The sequence below is a fragment of the Primulina tabacum genome, chromosome 7 (genome assembly GCF_025594145.1).
Source record: "Primulina tabacum isolate GXHZ01 chromosome 7, ASM2559414v2, whole genome shotgun sequence".
In the NCBI taxonomy this organism is placed as follows: domain Eukaryota; kingdom Viridiplantae; phylum Streptophyta; class Magnoliopsida; order Lamiales; family Gesneriaceae; genus Primulina; species Primulina tabacum.
The window spans coordinates 27,942,428-27,962,344 of NC_134556.1; the positions used below are offsets into that span (position 1 = coordinate 27,942,428).

The 19,917-nt window shown below is 38.3% G+C and overlaps 1 protein-coding gene across 6 annotated transcripts; it reads left to right on the forward strand.

The window, feature by feature from the left end:
• Positions 1 to 7,060: 7,060 nt before the first annotated feature.
• LOC142551211 (potassium transporter 4-like) lies at positions 7,061 to 14,564 on the forward strand. 6 transcript variants are annotated; one of them, XM_075660314.1, is made up of 10 exons: positions 7,061 to 7,077; positions 8,022 to 8,182; positions 8,634 to 8,874; positions 8,954 to 9,199; positions 10,631 to 10,681; positions 10,811 to 11,071; positions 11,159 to 11,211; positions 11,637 to 11,751; positions 11,844 to 12,098; positions 13,270 to 14,564. In XM_075660314.1, exons 2-10 carry the CDS (start codon positions 8,030 to 8,032, stop codon positions 14,355 to 14,357), a joined length of 2,463 nt encoding a protein of 820 aa, XP_075516429.1. In that variant the 5' UTR covers positions 7,061 to 7,077; positions 8,022 to 8,029; the 3' UTR covers positions 14,358 to 14,564. The 6 variants fall into 6 exon arrangements, with proteins under 6 accessions (XP_075516429.1, XP_075516425.1, XP_075516426.1 ...); XM_075660310.1 differs by lacking the exon at positions 7,061 to 7,077 and adding an exon at positions 7,084 to 7,322; XM_075660311.1 differs by lacking the exon at positions 7,061 to 7,077 and adding an exon at positions 7,334 to 7,613.
• Positions 14,565 to 19,917: the final 5,353 nt, after the last annotated feature.

The following is a 19,917-nucleotide window of genomic DNA, read 5'->3' on the forward strand; positions in this document are numbered from 1 at the left end:
GAACATTGTTCAACAACAGTGCCACTGTCTCAAGCGCATATCCCCAAAAGGATGGCGGCAACTCCGTGAACCCCATCATAGACCGAACCATGTCCATAAAAGTCCGATTACGACGCTCCAAAACACCATTCAACTGTGGTGTAGCGGGCGGAGTCCACTGCGAGAGAATCTCATTCTCCCTAAGATACTCTTGGAACTCGGCACTCAAGTACTCACCACCTCGATCCGATCGAAGTGTCTTGATGCTTCGTCCCAACTGTTTCTCTACTTTACTTCTGAATTCTTTGAACCTTTCAAAGGCTTTAGGCTTGTATTTCATCAAATACACATACCCATACCTCGAAAAGTCATCGTTAAAGGTGATGAAGTAGGCATGTCCATGCTTAGTGGTGATGCTAAGAAGACCGCACACATCGGTATGGATCAAATCCAATAACCCTTTGGCTCGCTCCACATGGCCCTTAAAGGGAATTTTGGTCTTCTTTCCTTTTAGACAAGATTCACAAGTCGTGAGAGCATTAATATCAGACATATCAAACATGCCCACTCCCACTAACTTGTTCATCCTTCTTAGGGAAATATGTCCTAATCGAGCATGCCACAATTGTGCCGAATTTAGAGTATCTTGTTTTCGCTTGTTTGTTGTTGTTATTGCTTGGACATTGTTTAATGGAATATCTTTCAATTTTAAGGTGTAGAGATCGTTTTCAAGTTTTCCAGTACCAACTAAAAAAAATTCATTCTTGTAAATGTTGCAAACACATTTGCTAAACAAACAAGAAAATCCATTTTTATCAAGCATAGAAATGGAAATAATATTTTTCACCAAATCTGGTACAAATAAAACATCTCTCAACATTAACTTAAAATCATTGTTCAAATGCAAGCAAACATCTCCTACGGCCTTGGCAGCAACTCTTGCTCCATTGCCCATCCTCAAGAAGGTCTCACCTTCCCTAAGCCTTCTACTTCTTCCCATCACCTGCAAATCATTACAGAGATGTGAGCCACAGCCGGTATCCAATACCCAAGAAGTAGAGTTAATTGAAATGTTTACTTCAATATAGAACATACCGTTTCCAGAACTCTTCTGGGCAAGATATTCCCTGCCGTTACGCCTCCAATGTCCAGGCTTCTTGCAGTGATGACAAATATCAGCAGTCTTGTCAGCCTTCACTGGTATGGCTGCCACATTGGGACTCGGAGTCTGCCTCTTCAAGGGCACGTTCTTCTTGGGACGTTGGAAAGAACGCTTCTTTCCCTTCCCACGTGGATCGGTCTTCATACCAGATGAAGAACCCACATAAAGAACCGACTTCTCTTTCTTGATAGTTGATTCAAACGTAACAAGAATGTTCACCAACTCCTCAAGGGTCGACTCCATCTTGTTCATGTTGAAGTTCACCACAAAAGGATCAAATGAGCTCGGCAGTGACAAAAGCAACACGTCGGTGGTCAACTCCGAAGGCAATATCAAATCCATGCCAACGAGCTTGTCCACGAGCCCAATCAACTTTAGGCCATGCTCATGGACCGAAGCCCCATCTCGCATGCGTAAAGTGATTAGCTCCTTGACGGTAGCATGCCTAAGAGGCCGCGTCTGCTCACCAAAGAGCTCCTTGAGATGCAAATGAATGTCAGCAGCACTCTTTGCATCCTCAAAACGCCATTGCAGCTCATCATTCATAGAAGTCTGCATATAACACCTGGCTTTCAAGTCATGGTCACACCATTCCTTGTAAGTCTGCAATTTCTCAGGAGTGCAGTCAGTCGGAGCCTCAACAGGGGGCGACTCAGTCAGTGTATATACTATCCTTTCCGAATTCAAGACAATTTTTAAGTTTCTTAGCCAATTGAGGTAGTTAGGTCCGGTTAATACGTGTTTGTCGAGTATTGCAGATAGCGGATTGCGAAACAAAGACATTGTCAAAAATTGTACTGAAAAGTAAAACAGATAAATGTTAATGACTATTTTAAAATATTTAGTAAGATATAAAGTATGGACTTTTACTTTATAAATTTTCTCTCCCACTGTTTTGACATTTTTCACTACCCTCTAGTGAAAACGGGAAACTCCTCTCCTCAGTAGGTACGCAAGGTCCAATTAGCGAATTATGATCCCGAATAATATCAGCCAATCATAATTCCTAAAAGGTAGTTTCCAATTGCATCACTATGCAACCCTCTACGTAAATTTTTGTCTCACGTTTGATTAGGACCCAATAATATGACGTCGTTCATCTTTACGTGTCAAGCCTTACCCATCGATGTTGAACCTTAATGGACGGTCGCCATGAGTTCCCTCAATAATATGAGCCGAAATCATGGGAGTTCCACGTAGTTCACATCACCATGTCAATGGATATCACAGGTTTCCGGCACACAGGGTCCCCCCAATAATATGAGCCGAGCCCCGAGCACGGGTAGCGTTCATCATGCACCCATTGTCAATGGAAGACATCGAAATTATAAACAAATTTATAATTCCCCTTTTCGAGCTTGATATTAATTTTGAATCTTATTCAAAATGAGGGTTTTTAATTTTGAAAGGTCTCATCATTAATTTTATTTAAAAACTCGCCATGTTTGATCGTATGTTTGCCGGATTCATGCAACTTTGTTATTATCATAATAATAACGCACATACTCATTATTTATAACATATCATGCATATATTATAAACAGTAAACAAAACAAGGATGATCAATCGCCCCAATACTAATGGCCCGTGTGAGCTAAGCACGGGCCTAGGTCCAATCCTAGGGAAATGCAAGGGATGCAAATGCAACTATTACATAAGCTTCCAATATTTACATGTCTTCGATCTTCATAATCACCAAGGCCACCATCTTTCAATCTTGATCTTCCACTATTCTAATATTTACAAATAAATATCCATGGCAAATAGGGATACATCTCATGGGGTGGGAACGGGCCATAAACCAAGCCCACTTTATAAATTGATAATTATTACAATCATTCAACACAAAATATACTAGCATACACCTAGCAAATTGGGCTTGGGCTTTTGATCATCCTTCATGCATAATATCACATATCATACACCATCAATTAATTATCACAATAATTAATTGATCCAATATTATATATCTTTATCCAATCACTAAACGCCACGATTATAAACTAAATTAACAAAGTATACAAACTCCTTTGTCTACTTTATAATTAATTTATTTATAACCGAATTTCTTGTAAATCACAATTTACTATAAATAATTAAAGTCCAACTTCAATTATTTATTTCATGAGATAATACGTACAACTTTTGTGGATTTAAATTTAAGGGCCTAAAAAATCATTTTTTTCACCAAAAAACATTTTGGCCCATTTAAATTCACAAATTTTATTAGCCATTTAATGGCCCAACAACTTCAAGGCCCTATGACACTTTGATATTCCAAAACACTTTTGGAAACCCTAGTCGTCATCGCCGTTGCCGGAGCTCCGTTGCCGGATTCCGGCCAACTTACAAAATATTTTTTTTTATTTTCGAAGGGGGGCTGTTAAGGGGCTGCCCTTGCTGCCCGTTTCGGGCAGCCCCTCGAGCAGCTCAAGCAGCCCGAAATGGGTAGCAACTTGCTGCCCCAAAATCCCCAAAAACCGACCTTGATTTTGTTACAAAAATTCATCTCATGCGGTTCGAAATCGACCTCAATATAATATCTTGTATAAGCTACACAAAATAGTATCCTTAGCTCATGATACCACTTGAAAGAGGATAGATTAAGGTGCCCGAATGCGCAACGGAAGTTTCAAAAATGTTTTTCATCAAGAAAACCGAGCACCCTAATTCTATAATGTGTAGCAAATACGAAAAACACGAAATGACATTCATAGGGTGTTTAAGAAAATTTTACCTATCAATCACAATGGATTGATGATGGATCCAACTTAGTTTTAAAAACTAAGCTCTTGAAATGGATGACTCAATCTACAAGCTTTCCAATGAGCACTCCTTACTCAAAATCAAGCCCACCACTTGCAAGCTAGAACCGCCTTACACTTGCACTAGAAAATGTAAGGCATTTTCTTTGAGAAGGGTATGAATTCCTCAACAATTTGAAAAACAAAAATTCGGGAGAATATGGGTAGAAATTTCGGCCAAGTGAGGTTGAGAGGAGAGAAGGGAGTTCTTTCTTGGTTCTTGAAAAAGTGATAAAGTTGCATGAGCATGCCATGCAATTTTTTAATGAAAAAGTAATCCCCAACTCTTCACCTTCCCTAGCATGCTTTTTAAGTGGGCTCGTAACATTTACAAAGCCCATGGACTTTATTTAAATGTCTCAAACACATTTGAGTCCATTTAAAACTTTACTTGATTTTACTCAATCCCACTAGTTTAATAATTATTTCTAATTGGGCTCTACGAGGCCCAATTTTATTTAATTAATTCAACACTTGAATTAATTTAATTATTTGGACTCTACTAGGACCACTAGTGTTTAATTAATTCAACACTTGAATTAATTTAATTTAGTCCATAATAATGTTTATGAAAATCACAATTTTCAAATACATTATTTGTTTGGCTAACTTTTAATTTAGGAACACTTCCTCAAATTAAAAGTTACATTCTCCTTATAGAAGTCATACTTCTATTTTATTTACGCTTATAAACTCCTTAATAAGCCGTTCAAAACATTGAACTATTTTACTTCTCAACGGGATCTAGAAAGCTAGCACTTGTGTGGCCCTCAATGGTTCATTGATACAACTAGCCGTGGGTTCACATCTCCATGTGATTCGGACTAAACATGTCCTTATACGAGCATACCCCAATTGCTCCATTCTTAATTATCAACTCCTTGATAACAAGAACGTATGAACTCAAGTCTGATAGCACCACACCAATCATGTTAAACGCCTAGCAGCATCGCTTACATGATTCCCTAGTTATCAAATGATAGTGCCTGCAAGAACCATTCAATTATGGTTAGTGTACAGTACGGTCCCTTCAATTCATATATTCCGATTCGATTCGACAACCATTGGTATATCGAGAGTTGTCAATGAATCGATTCTATGTGTCATGTCGTAGTTGCATCGATGGTGTAATCTATGAAACCCCTTTCATAATTACCACCATACTCTGATCAGAGATTTCATACTACATACACATGATTTCACATAGGATATCCATACCCGAAGGTAAGCGGTGAATCCCCGACTACAATGCATCGACTCCTATATGTTTCGAAAAACACCCAACCTTGCCACCTAATGACCCCATGAGAGTCGGTAAACAAGTCAAAGTGTAATGCTAGCACATAGAGTCTCAATGTTGTCCCGGGTCATAAGGACTAATGGTGTACAACCATAAACCAGGACCTTTCCACTCGATAAGTGAGAACCACTTGGAAAGTCCTTTATGGAGGGTTGTTCAGCGCACTCTACCAGGAACATCTATCTGCATGCTCGGACATCACAATGTCCCCTACCAATGAAACATAGTACTCACATCGCAGATACTAGTCTCGAACTCTAGTGGCCTATATCCTTCTTAGCGGCGGCCGAATCGACTAGGAACTATTTAGAATATACAGTATTACAAATATGAGTTTCATGATACTCATCATATGAGCATCTCATATTCTTTCTACTATTTGTATATTCAAGGACTTTATCTATGCAACTAGCATGGGTATACAGATAAAGAAGTGTCAAAACATTAATTTCAAATATGATTAAAATAAAGATTGTTTATACATAGAGTTTAAACATAAACCCTCGGCCAACACTTGGCTCGACGGGCCCTTGTAGGACTCCTAGCCATGACCTAACAGCAGCTACTGTCGTGGCTCACGAAGGAAACCCTAGCCATAGAGTCCCCACCACTAGGACTCTTAATTTTGTTTCTTATGCTACCTGGTCATGTCCAGCCTTTGATCATGCCCTCAAGGACTCTAAATCCAGTGGAAAACGTCCCCTATGAAGCCCCTACCATGACAATCTCTTTGTGCAAAGTTATCATACGTTTTGGATCACAAAAACATGAGTTATTGACATGCTATGAAATAAAAACAAAAATAAATAAAATATTAACATATTTTCCATGAAAACATACATCAATCATGTATTATGGTGTGATAGATGAGAAAGAGGAGATTAAGGCGTACCTTTGCGTATTTCACGCACGAAAAATAACTTGCGATGCGAGGGACGTTGGCGAAGAGACGGGAGAAAGAAGCTTGCTGAATGTTTCTTCAAACCTTGAACAAATTTCCTTCCAATTCGTGTGGTGTGTGTAGCTGATGGAGAAGAAGAGTCCTAGTATGTTTTGGGGGGTTGGCACGTGAGTTTTATATTTTTAGGTTAGGGATTAGGGGTTAAACTTTAATATAAAACATGTGTGCAAGCTTAGGCCCATTAATCATAGTATAATAGGCCCATTAAATCTATTAGTTAATATTTAAAATAATTTCTTTAGAAAAGGTTATGAAAATACCAGCCGAGTTCTCAAAAAAATCATATTTTCGTCGAAAATCGATTATCGTTTAAAAATAGGACTCAGTGTGTAAAAACACCTCAAAACACCGCATTTTCGAAAATTTCATTTTAAATACACCACACATTAAACAATTAAAAATAATTATTTAATAAAATATTTTTCCTTATATGGTCTCCGTTACTCGATCGCATCTCGAATAACCTTTTAAAACACAGTTTTATGAATTCTAAAATAAAACTACGTTTTAAACATGTAAACATGGCTATCATAATCAATTCATACAATTCAAATAATTTAATTAAAATACATAAAAAATATAATAACTTAGCATACCCGTAATTTACGTGAATCTTCAAATTTTCGGGACGTTACATATCGGTTTGATAGTTCGTTATAATTTCTTGTTAATCTTCGAAAATATGTAGAAACTAATTTATGAAAATTCGGGATGACTCGACCTCCAAGGCCCATTATTGCAATTAAATATTTATCCAATTGGTTGTGTCATACCCGTTTAATTTTGAGGCCACACACACACACACACATATATATATATATATCATGATGATTGGAGTTGCTACCGCTATGTTAGCGAGATAAACTTGGTGGTATGTGTTTTGGATTTGAATTTGACTTCTGTTATTATACAAAACCAAAATGCTTTCCTCAGCAATCACGAGTGTCTCGCCTCCGTTGCTAAGATATCGCTCTACGGAAACGAACCACCAATTATTTTTTGGCTGCCTCAGGATCATAATTGACACTAATTAAATGAGGAATACAAGTACTTCGATTGCTCTGTTTCGTTAATATATTTAAATTCATAGTGCCATCTCTTGTGTCGAGGACAAAGGTTCGATTTCGCATCAGGGTTCTCTCAAATTCCACCATTTTACTGAGAATATATGTGGATTTCCTTTATTTTCCTTTTTTGCTTTGTGTTTATCTGATGTTGTCTAAATACGCGTATTACACACGTAATATGACCAATTATAAATGTGTATCGTTGTATTGATCGAGTTCTTTATTGTTGTTTTTCTAGATGTTTAGATTTGATTCCAATTTTCCTTGTCAGGTGAGATGAGTGTGTATGCAGGCTGATGTTCATTTTGGTTCTTTTTGCGAGATCTTTGCTGTGAAACTGGTGATTTCGTGATCTCTTGAATTTCGATTGTCCCGAAAGTTGACACCTTTAATCACTTGAAAGGAATTTTATTTGTTTTAAACCTTCAGAACTTGTAATGGTGGTCCATTCATGTTATTATTATTATTATTATTTTCTCTGTACATGAATATTCTTGGTATTAATTCTTGATTAAAGCGGTCAGCCATAGGCCTTTTATGATTGATTTCCGTTAGTACAAGCTTGTGATGCCTTGCAATTCACAAGCGTGTTTCTAGCCTTGATTAAATCTTTTAAAAAAAGGGATGTATAGGCGCTAATAGCTTAGAATGTTTTTTCTTCTCGGTGCTAGGTTTTCATATGTAACTTAGGCTTTCCAATTATATTTTGTGGACTCTCAAAAAGAAGACATTCTTTAAAATTTGACAGGCAATTAGATGAATCAAGTTGATATTGACAGTGGTGATAGCCCCGGCACCCCATCTCCGAGGGCAGTTGCAGGTCAACAATCAGCCCAATTGGGTGGAAGATATGGGCAAGAAGGTGTACAAGCCCAGACAGCTCAAAACAAAAGAAAGTTAACCTCAAAGGTATAGTAGTTAAATTAATTTTAGTTATTTTTGTGGAAAAAAGGTTTTATGTCATGTTATTAAGCTGCAAGAAAGCATCTTCTTTCAGAACCTTATAGTTGCTTGATAGACTGTTATGTCGGTAAAAAATGAAGGTCCTGTAACAATTTTTTATCATTTCATTTACTTCTTGTTCTTGTATCGGTGGTTATTTGTTGTGATAATCTTCTAAAATCATGTGTTTGCATTGATAATCTCCCCTCAAGTTTTTTTAACCTCTGGACAGAATAAGAAGATCGATCTTTGGGAAATTGAATTATCTGTTTTGTGATGACAATGCTACTAAAGTTCTTTGAACTACATGCACAAATACCCTTCTTTCCTACAATATGCACTCAATAAAATTGCTGATAAGCTAGTGAATTTTATTGTTGACAAATATGAACTGAAGTGCATATGTTTGTATTTGCAGTTAAGCTTGGCAAACTTTCATACCTCTTTAGTACTAGCATACCAAAGCTTTGGTGTGGTTTATGGAGATCTGAGCACGTCACCACTTTATGTATTCAAAAGCATATTTGTTGGGAAGTTGCAAAATCATCAGAATCCTGATGCTATATTTGGTGCATTCTCATTAATCTTTTGGACTCTAACACTGATACCCTTGCTCAAATATATTATTGTCGTATTGAGTGCTGATGATAACGGCGAAGGTATGCTGATAGGCTTTATTAAATTTTGAATTCCTTATCAAACTTTGCAGTTAGAATTGACCAATTATTTAATAATCAGGTGGGACATTTGCTCTTTACTCCTTGCTTTGTAGGCATGGAAAGTTTGGTATGCTTCCTAATCAACAAACAGCTGATGAGGAACTTTCAGCTTACAAATATGGTCCTTTGGGACAATCTTCGACATCTTTGGCACTAAAGAGATATCTTGAGAAACACAAAAAGTTGAGGACTGGACTGTTACTTGTAGTTTTACTGGGTGCTGGCATGGTAATAGGTGATGGTGTTGTTACTCCTGCAATGTCAGGTATGGTTGGAACGAGATAAAATCATGGGTATTCTGCTGTAATCTCCATCATCGACAACTTCGACTCATGGCGCAAATTTACATTAGTTTGCTAGAAAATATTTTTTTTCTTATATTTGTCATTTTACGTGAGAGTACTTTTTCCTTGTTGAATGAATGTGTTGCAATTTACTACATCTATATTAGTCAATGTCAATTTTATCTAGCTTTTTAAAGGTATGTACATTTGTTCAACTTGTGCATGAAATACATGAAGTGCACACAAACAACCTTAGCATTTAACGTAAATGAATTACAATACCCCATTTGCCATTTGGGGTAGATGAACCTCTTGCAACAACACACAAGCCTTTATCTCACTAATTGGGGTCGGCTATATGGATTCACCTACGCCAATATGCTCTATATCTTATTATATCCTCATCTTTATTTGGATAATGCATATCATGCTTAATTGTAAGTATCCAAGTCTGTTTTGGTCTCCATCCTCGTTCATTGATATGGGTACTTGTCATGTTATCATATCTCCTAACTGGAGCTTTTATTGGTCGCCTTCGTACGCGTCCCTACCATCTCAGGCGTGTGTCCCTCAATTTTTATTCGATCGGTACAACTCCACCCTTTTCTCTAATATTCTCGTTTCTTAGCTTATTCATTATTATATGTCCACACATCCACCTTAGCATCCTCATTTCTGCGACTGTAATATTTTGTTCTGTGGCTACTTTACTGCCCAACATTTGTATCAATATGACATAGTAGACCTAACAGCTATTCTGTAAAACTTTCAGTTGAGTTTTATGGTACCCTATGATCACACAAAATATCAAATTTACTTCTCCACTTCGAGCATCCTGCTTGTAATCTTTGTGGTAAATCTCTGTCAATCCCCCCATCTTTATGTAAAAATGATCCTAGTCTGCTAAAAAGTCTAACTCACCGGTAATTCAACATCTTCTATAATCCTATCATGTATTCTGTATTTACTTTACTAACACTTAAACCTTTTTGTTCCAATGTTTCTTTTCAAGTTTTAAGCTTGACATTTGCTCCTTCACGAGTCTCATGCACTAAAACAATGTCATCTGCAAACAAAATGCGTCAATGCACCATGTTATGAATATGTCTGGTGAGCTTATCCATGACAGGTGCAGAAAAATAAGGGCTTAAATTATATTATATTGGTAAATTCGATTATATTGTTATCTGTTGTTTGTTCAGTTCTTCTTGACTTATGCATAAAAAGTGTTAGTTTCAAGTTTTTAATCCCACTTTTATTTTGTGTTAAATTAGCATGTTATTTCTTAGTCCAACCCTTACTGGTTTTTAACCGGCTCATTGTCTATTTAATGAAACTTAGCTCTTGCATAATAACAATTATTATTCAGCTTGCACTTCTTAACTTCCTTGATTTATCCCATTTACATGCAGTACTATCATCAATATCAGGGCTTGAAGCTGCTAACACAAAGTTGGGCAAGGGTGCGTACTGTTTATTATTGTTAATTCTGATTTGGATTGAGTTCTGATTGCCTAAAATTTCGCCATGTGTTGTAGTTTTTGCCTGATTTATTGTGCTGAACCCTGATTATGCGAACCCCTTTCCTCTAGGTGTTACGTTATTAATTTCATGCGTCATATTGGTTGGCTTATTTGCTCTGCAGCACTGGGGCACCCATAAGGTCGGTTTCCTGTTTGCTCCAGTAGTTATTCTCTGGTTGCTATCAATATTTGCGATTGGGCTGTATAATACAATTTACTGGAATCCAAAAATTGTGTATGCTCTTTCTCCTCATTACATTATCAAATTCTTTGACCAAACTGGTCGAGATGGATGGATTTCACTTGGTGGGGTCCTCCTTGCTATAACAGGTACATAGACTCTAATTGGGTTGTCCCTTATCCCGCGACTATTTGCTTGACTTTTTAATTCAATGGCTCTTCTTTGGGCGTATGCAGGTACTGAGGCGATGTATGCAGATCTTGGCCATTTCACTTCATTTTCGATAAGGGTGAGACAATGTTTTTGTAGTTTCCGTGACATTGAGTTATGGATATTTTTTTTTTATCCCAAAAAGTGGCAACTCATTGAGCTGACAGTGGATATATTAAGATCGCAGTAGCCATAGTTCATGGAAGAAAAATAGTATTTTGTTCACCTAAATTGTATGTTGGGTTTATGTATGCTTAGCTATTTCTCCTACAGCTGTGTGTTGTATTTTCATCTTTTGTTTTGAATTGGAAGTGAGAGCATGATTGTATCTGTGGATGGATATTAGAGTTTGAACTCTTCTGTGTGTTATCATGGTGAGTTGTGGATTCTACTGGCGGTGGTTGAAGTTTATTTCTTCTATTTTGTTCTTAACTTATTCCAGAAAATATATTAATTATCCGTGAGCTTCTTTTCGGTCTTACTGTTTATTTTTGGCTTATGCAGCTTGCGTTTGTGCTCCTTGTATACCCTTGTTTGGTTGTGCAATACATGGGGCAAGCCGCATATCTCTCAGAACACATTTCTTCAATACCAACAAGCTTCTATGATTCCATCCCTCGTTAGTTTTTTTTCCATCTAACTTGATGTATTTATCAGTGTCAAGGTTTGGAGTCAGATTTGTCTTACTTTTGATATGGCCTTGTTTGGCAGATGTTGTGTTCTGGCCTATCTTTGTTATTGCGACCCTTGCAGCTATTGTTGCCAGTCAGGCTATAATTTCAGCCACATTCTCTATAGTTAAGCAATGTCATGCACTTGGTTGCTTCCCACGTGTGAAGGTTGTTCACACCTCAAAACAAATCTATGGGCAGATCTATATTCCAGAGATTAACTGGATCCTGATGATTCTTACCCTTGCCGTAGCTGTTGGATTCCAAGATACAACTACAATTGGGAATGCTTATGGTAAGTCAATGAATGTAGATATCATTTACATTTTGTCCCTTTTATTTTATTTTTTTTTGTTAAATCCTGAAATATTTTGTGGCTTGCCATTTGCGATTTGATATATGATTATAGATATTGGCAAGATATAATGAAATAGCCTGGCCAAGATGTGGATCTGTTGGTGAAATATCTACTCACAGTATCAAAGTCAAACTTTTCCATTGACCTTCGTTTAGAATACTCCTTAAGTTTGTATGTTATATGAGAGTTGTCTCCTGATCGTGATTTGCATTCACCCGCTGCGATGTTGGTTCAAATATCCCACAATTGATGTGATTGTTACTAGTTTGAAGGACCTTCGAATAATTGGAATATTTTAGATGATTGATTGCGAAATAGCAGAATAATCGTGGTCTTTGATTTCCTCAAATGGTTCATAATTGGGGTACTAAATAGCATGCAACAATCTACTCTGTTGTAAGGGCGAGAATTGCTACATGGCCTTTGGGACCCAATTTTTTTCGCATACATTGAGTTAGATATTGGGTTGAATATGTAATTTCCACAATGAACATAGGGAGCTAAGTCATAACAATCTGCAGTCTTCGGGTGTGTTCGTCATTTCTTCTTGGGGGGCATGACTTATCTCATCAATTATTCGAAATTTAGATGTGATCTGCTTATGATGGACAGTAACAAATATCTGAGACTTAGTTGTGACTGGATTTCAATAAATGGAGATTGCTACAAGATTGATTGAGAAGAGTAAAATGCCCTTAATATATTTACCTTCTTGTTACTGGTTGTTTAGAAAGGAGTTAATGATATAAAAAGAGGCTTCTTCCAGTGTTTGGGGTTAGTTGATGATGAAAGGTTTCTCTTGACCCTAGTTGTTGTTATGTGCAGCAAAGACCAAACCATGTGATTGTAATCCTCGAAGCAGTCGCATCCTAATGAGAACTTTCAGCATTCGTGTCCCGTTATTTGCATTTGACAAGATTAAGATTGCATCAATGGCAAGTTTGTTTTATCATAGATTAGCCAGTTTCACCACAACCCAAAGTGAAATTAGCAAAGAAAAGTTCCCAAATAATTGTTTGATAACAAAGAATCTTTCTTTACCCCTCTTCTAATTTTGCTACTTCATCAATATTCACCATTCTTGATGTATTGACGTAAATTTTTCCAGGCCTAGCTGTTATGTCGGTGATGTCTATCACGACTTTTCTCATGGCACTTGTTATGGTATTTGTCTGGCAAAGGAGTATCATACTTGCTACGGTTTTCCTCCTTTTCTTTTGGATCATGGAAGCTTTTTACCTGTCCGCTGCATACATCAAAGTTCCTCAGGGAGGTTGGGTCTCCCTTGTGCTTTCTTTCATCTTTATGTTTATCATGTTTGTCTGGCACTACGGAACACGCAAGAAATACAGTTTCGAGCTGCACAACAAGGTACCTATGAAATGGATACTTGGACTAGGTCCCAGCCTTGGTATTGTCCGAGTTCCAGGAATGGGCCTCATTTACTCAGAGCTGGCAACAGGAGTGCCGTCGATCTTCTCACACTTTGTGACGAATCTTCCTGCATTCCATAATGTTTTGGTATTTGTTTGCGTAAAGTACGTTCCAGTCCCCTATGTCTCACCTGAAGAACGCTTCCTCATTGGCCGCATCTGTCCAAGACCATATCGCATGTACCGATGCATTGTCAGGTATGGGTACAAGGACTTGCAAGGAGATGAAGGGAATTTCGAAGACCAGTTGATTCAAAGTATAGCCGAGTTCATTCAAATGGAAGCTGTGGAGCCTCAGTTCTCCACCCCCGATTCTGTGTCCTACGATGGTAGGATGGCAGTCATAGGCTACCGAACAATTGAATCTTTCTCTAGTCTGATTGTATCTGAGGTTGAGGACTTCGGCATGAGCAATTCCTTTCAAAGCAGCAAATCTCTAACTCTTCAAAGCTTAAGATCTGTACATGATGATGAGAACCCACAGATCAGGAGACGCAGGGTGAGGTTCCAAGTACCTCAAAGTCCCGGGATCGATCCCTCTGTGAGAGAAGAACTCCTAGACTTGATCCAGGCAAAAGAAGCTGGCGTTGCATACATAATGGGGCACTCTTACATAAAAGCCAGGAGGTCTTCCTCATTCTTGAAAAAACTAGTTATCGATATCGGTTACTCGTTTCTGCGCAAGAATTGCAGGGGCCCTTCGGTTGCTCTCCACATTCCTCACATTAGCCTTATTGAAGTAGGCATGATATATCATGTCTAGATATCTGTACAACCAATAGGGAATAGAACAGGACAAGTTTCTAAGTTAACCGTTTGTTGTGTTCTGAGCATTTAGCAATGAAAATAATTTGTGCAAGGTTCAGTGCTGAATATGTGAAATAAGCCATGTTCCAACCGTTTCACCGTTCCTACGTTTACATGTACTATTTGTGGGTGTGCTTGTATATGCATAAGCTTATGGTTCAAACTGCTGCTGCGAAGTTTAACATGTAATTTCATATCTGAATTTGAGTTGCGGGGCCAAGTCCGAGCAAATTGCATTGGGGCCATTGTAGAAAGTTCATATTGCGGGAAACTTTTTATGGACAAACAGCATTTAAAACCATATGAAAACCCAAAAAAACATTTATATCGACTTAAATGATTTTTTAAAAAATCTTATGGTTTAAAAATCAGGCTCAGGACCCTGTAAAACGAGTAAATATGAAATATTTACTGCTTAAAATACTATTAATTATTTTGAAAAAAGCTAATACACGAAAATCCCTTTTAAATGCATTCATGTAGGACTCATAATCAAATGACAATCCAAACACTGCAATTTAAAATTTTCCAGCTCGGCCCTCAACCATGCATTAATTAAACGATTAAAATCCTGAAAATTAACATCATAATATAATAACGTATAAAAACGATCGTGACTACTCAAAAGCTCATAAAAACGTGATGTGCGGAAAAGTATGGTCCTCGGTTCGTCTGCGCACATCCAGCCCTGCCTACTCAGAGTTCGGCACCTCCAGTCTCCTCCTTAAAATGCTCACTTGCATCACATACGCCTAATGAATCTAAAGAATCAACAAACATGTACCGTAATAGCAAATACATATACATAACAGACAACAAATAAAAGTACTGTAATAAAATACGTTTCTTTAACTTGAAAGCATACATGTAAACATGTCATGAAAAATCATATCGTGTTAAAACGGCTCATCGTATCATCATATACTTATACATGTACTTTGATTGAATTCAGTTCATTAGTTGTGACTTTCGTATTAGCTATATCGTATCAGCTCTATAGCGTGTCAGCTTTATTGGATGGATCCATCTACGTATAATCGTGGTACCTGGCGGCTATCGGACCTTAGCGAGAGTATTACCCATCCACTGGGCCTAGGCCTCATCATCATCGTTTACATATATCGTCAATCATAACCAAATATCATCCTTCAAAAACATCATCATTTTCATCGCTTAACAAAAATCAAGCATATACGTAATTTTTTCCTAAAACCAAGCGTGTAACGTATTTTTCATAATTTGATAAAAATCGTAAATGTGATGCATAAAATTTAAAAACTAGATAAATTTGTACTCGGGGCGCTGCCAGGACAAAAATCTAGACTCAGGTGCGAAATGACTATTTTGCCCCTGAAAACTTAAAATGACCATTTTACCCCTCGACCTCTACAATTCGACCCCAAGCTTACCAAACTCCTTAAAACATCCCATAACATATTTAAAAGTATTTCTAAGAAGTAAACTCGAGCCCGTTTCAAAACTTAAACAGTTCTTTTTAAAACCTGGACCGAGGTCGCGGTTTTAACCCGAACCAACCCGAAATATTACCAAATTTTTCCCAACTCATACCATGAATTGAACCTACATGACCAGCCTCTAAACCACAAAAACCAGACCATCTAAGACCATTGAATAGCCCCAAAACGCTGCTGAAATTTTATTGCACATGTTTCCTTTTACCCTACCCGAGCCTTACCCGATATCCCTTCGGCTCAAGCCTCAAACCACCAAGTCCGGACCCTATCTAACCACCATAGGACCATATCTGAACACATTGGACCCCCACTGGACTAACCCTAAGCCCACCGATATCCCATGCACGCCCAAATGCCCGGAGATCACATAAAAACCTTAGCCGCCTCCACTACAACCTCTCGACCTTAAGCTCGGCACACCTACCCTCGATCCAGCCCCATGACCGCCCTTTTTCCATCAAGTACAGCCCCTTAGCATCGACACATGACAGCCCCTCGCAGAAAATAAAAAAAAACATGAGCATGGAGCATGAAGATGCAATTTTTCATGACAGTTCTAGAACAAAAACATAACCACAATTTAGATCAAATAATGGACATGCATTTACATATATCTCAGCGATACTATGGCGTGAATGAGTAGAAAAATAAAAATACAAGCGTGTCTTGATGATTAAATAAACAAAAGCTTGATGATGCACGCGTAGGATGTGAAACAGAGAGGCGATAAGAAGCTTTCTTGAAGGGACAAGCAATGACCGACCTAGCTACTGAATAAAATGATGGGGAGGCTGCTGAAAATGAAGGGGGACGGCTCTTGATAAGTAGATAGGTTTAGGGTTATTTAGGGATATAAATAAATAAAAAGTTTAATCATAAATGGGCCTTTAATTATAATTAAATGGTTTAAAAGGGTTTTAAGCCCGTAAATCCTTAAAAAAAAACCATCAAACTCAAAAACATTCCTGAAAAATATTTCTTTCAGGTAAGTTTTTGAAAATATTGCCCGAGCCTTCAAAAGGTCCCCCGAATCGTTAAAATTTGCGTATCGGTTAAAAATACAACCCGACGAGTAACGATACCCTTCTAGGCCCATTTTCGGAAAACACTTCAAATTAATTAATTATAATTAATCATTCGATGAAAATATTTTTCCTGATAATCCTCGGTCTTCGTTATTCGATCGAGCGCGAAATGCAATTTAAACCCTAATTTATGAAATTTTAAAATAATCATGAAATAAATCCTAACCATGCAATAATTATGCATTAGATACATATAATCATTTAACACATAATTTAAATAAAAATCCTAGATTGCATGCATTCAGGTTAAGTACTTTAAATTTCCTTAACCTTACAACTCTCCCACCTTAAAATAAAATTTCGTCCTCGAAACTTAAGATATACCGAATAATTCCGGGTAGCGACTCATCACCTCGGCCAAAGTCTCCCAAGTAGCCTCCTCCTCGGAATGATTTAGCCACTTGATTTTGACCATGTGTATCACCTTGTTCCGGAGCCTCCTCTCTTGTCTGTCCAGTATTTGAGTTAGCCTCTCCTCGAATGACAGGTTGGGTGTCAGCTGTAACGGCTCATAGTTCAATACATGTGAAGGATTTGACATGTACTTTCGTAGCATAGAGACATGGAACACATTATGTACTCCCGCCAGATTCGGCGGTAATTCAACTCTGTATGCAAGTGTCCCAACTCTCTCCAGTATCTCAAACGACCCTATGTATATCGGACTGTACTTGCCCTTCTTCCCGAATCTCATCACACCCTTCATCGGTGCGACCTTCAAAAACACGTGGTCTTCTACGACAAACTCAAGATCTCGGCACCGCTGATCTGCGTAACTCTTCTGTCAGCTTTGAGCGGTTATCATCCTGTCCTGAATCTTGACTACTAACTCTGCAGTCTGCCACCTAACTCTACTCTCCTCGTACCTGATCCCAATACACTGGAGACCTACACTTCCTCCCATACACTGCCTCGTATGGAGCCATACCGATCGATGCCTGATAATTTTTGTTGTATGTGAACTCCACAAGAGATAACTTCGGCTCCCAGCTGCCCTGGAAGTCGATCATGAAAGCTCGGAGTATGTCCTCTAGAATCTGAATCATCTTTTCTGATTGTCCGTCTGTCTGAGGGTAGAAGGCAGTACTAATAGCAGTTAGTACCCAATGAATGGTGTAGACTCTTCCAGAATGCAGACGTGAACCTCGGATCCCTGTCTGACACAATGGACACTGGAATCCCGTGCAGTCTGGTAATCTCTCTGATGTAAAGCTCTGTGTATTGAGTCATGGTGAAAGTCTTCCTGATCGGTAGAAAATGAGCTGATTTGTTGAGCCGATCAAATATCACACATATGGCATTATTTCCCCCAGTAGTCCACGTAAGCTTGTCACAAAGTCCATGGTGATATTCTCCTATTTCCACTCAGGAATAGGGAGTGGTCTCAGCTTCTCTCCTGGTCTTTGATTCTCTGCCTTGACTTGCTGACAAGTCAAACACTCGGAAACGAATCGTAGAATATCTCGCTTCATGCCCGGCCACCAATAAAGAGTTTGTAAATCCTTATACGTCTTCGTACTCCCTAGGTGGATGGATTACGGGGTGCTGTGGGCCTCGCTCAAGATATCCGCTCCATGGGAATCGCTGTCAGGAAACCATAGACGGTCCCTATATTTGACTATTCAATCCACAACTGTGTAATGTCTCTGGCCCTTAGCCTCGTTCCTCTGTCTCCACTTCTGCAACTGCTCGTCAGAAGTCTGCTCTGCCCGAATTCTGTCTCTCAAGGTCGGCTGTACAGTCAGAGTAGCAAGATTTGGGGCATTGCCCTGACATAGACTTCAAGCTCAAATCTCTGAATCTCCGCCTGTAGCGATCTCTGTACCGACAAATGAGTAGTCACTGTGTGCTTCCTGCTCAGAGTGTCTGTAACAAAATTAGCCTTACCCGGATGGTAGCTAATGTCACAATCGTAATCATTCACTAGTTCTAGCCATCGTATCTGCCTCATGTTCAGCTCTTTCTGTGTGAAGATGTACTTCTAGCTTTTGTGGTCAATAAAGATCGTGCACTTCTCCCCAAAAAGATAATGTCTCCAGAACTGCAAGGCAAAAACCACTGCTGTTAGCTCGAGGTCATGAGTAGGATAATTCTTCTCATGGACCTTCAGTTGTCTGGACCTATAAGCTATAACTTTGTCATGCTGTATCAACACTGTTCCCAAACCTAGCCTCGAAGGATCTGTATAAACCACAAGTTCGCCTTGCCCCATTGGCATAGCTAGAACTGGTGTTGTGGTCAATGCTTTATTCAGTCTGTCAAAGCTCTCCTGGCACTCTGCTCCCTAGATAAACTTGGCATTCTTCTTCGTCAAGGCGGTCATAGGCACCGCAATAGAATAGAAGCCCTAAATAAACTTCCTGTAATAACCAACCAATCCCAAGAAGCTACGGATCTCTGTGACGCTATTAGGCACTGACCAATCTCTGACTGCCTCCACTTTGCTGGGATCGACTTCTATACCATCCCGAGATATAATGTGGCCCAAGAATGCCACTATGTCAAGCCAGAACTCGTATTTACTGAACTTGGCATAGAGCCGTCTGTGTAGAACCCGTAAATCAGACTACGTATAAGCCATGCATATCTTAAATTAAAATGATTTTTATTTCATGAGTATTTAAATTCCTTTGTTTAAATTTAATTATTTTACGCAATAGTTTAATTGTTATCTTTTCAGTTAATTAAGTGAGGCCGGACTGGAGTTGGAGTTTTGAGATAAAATTTAATATTAAGAAAACATTCCCAAAATTTATTTTAACTAACTAATAAATTAAGTTAAGGTAAAAGAAGGTTTAAGGAATTATTTAAGTAACTTGAGGTAAGTAGAAAATAAGTTCATTTAGGTTCCATAATTAATGTGTTAATTCACTAAATTATTTAAAGGATAGGTAAGGCTCTAAAGATTTAAAATACACTAACTAAGCAATATTTCCCCTCCACTTAATAGCCTAAT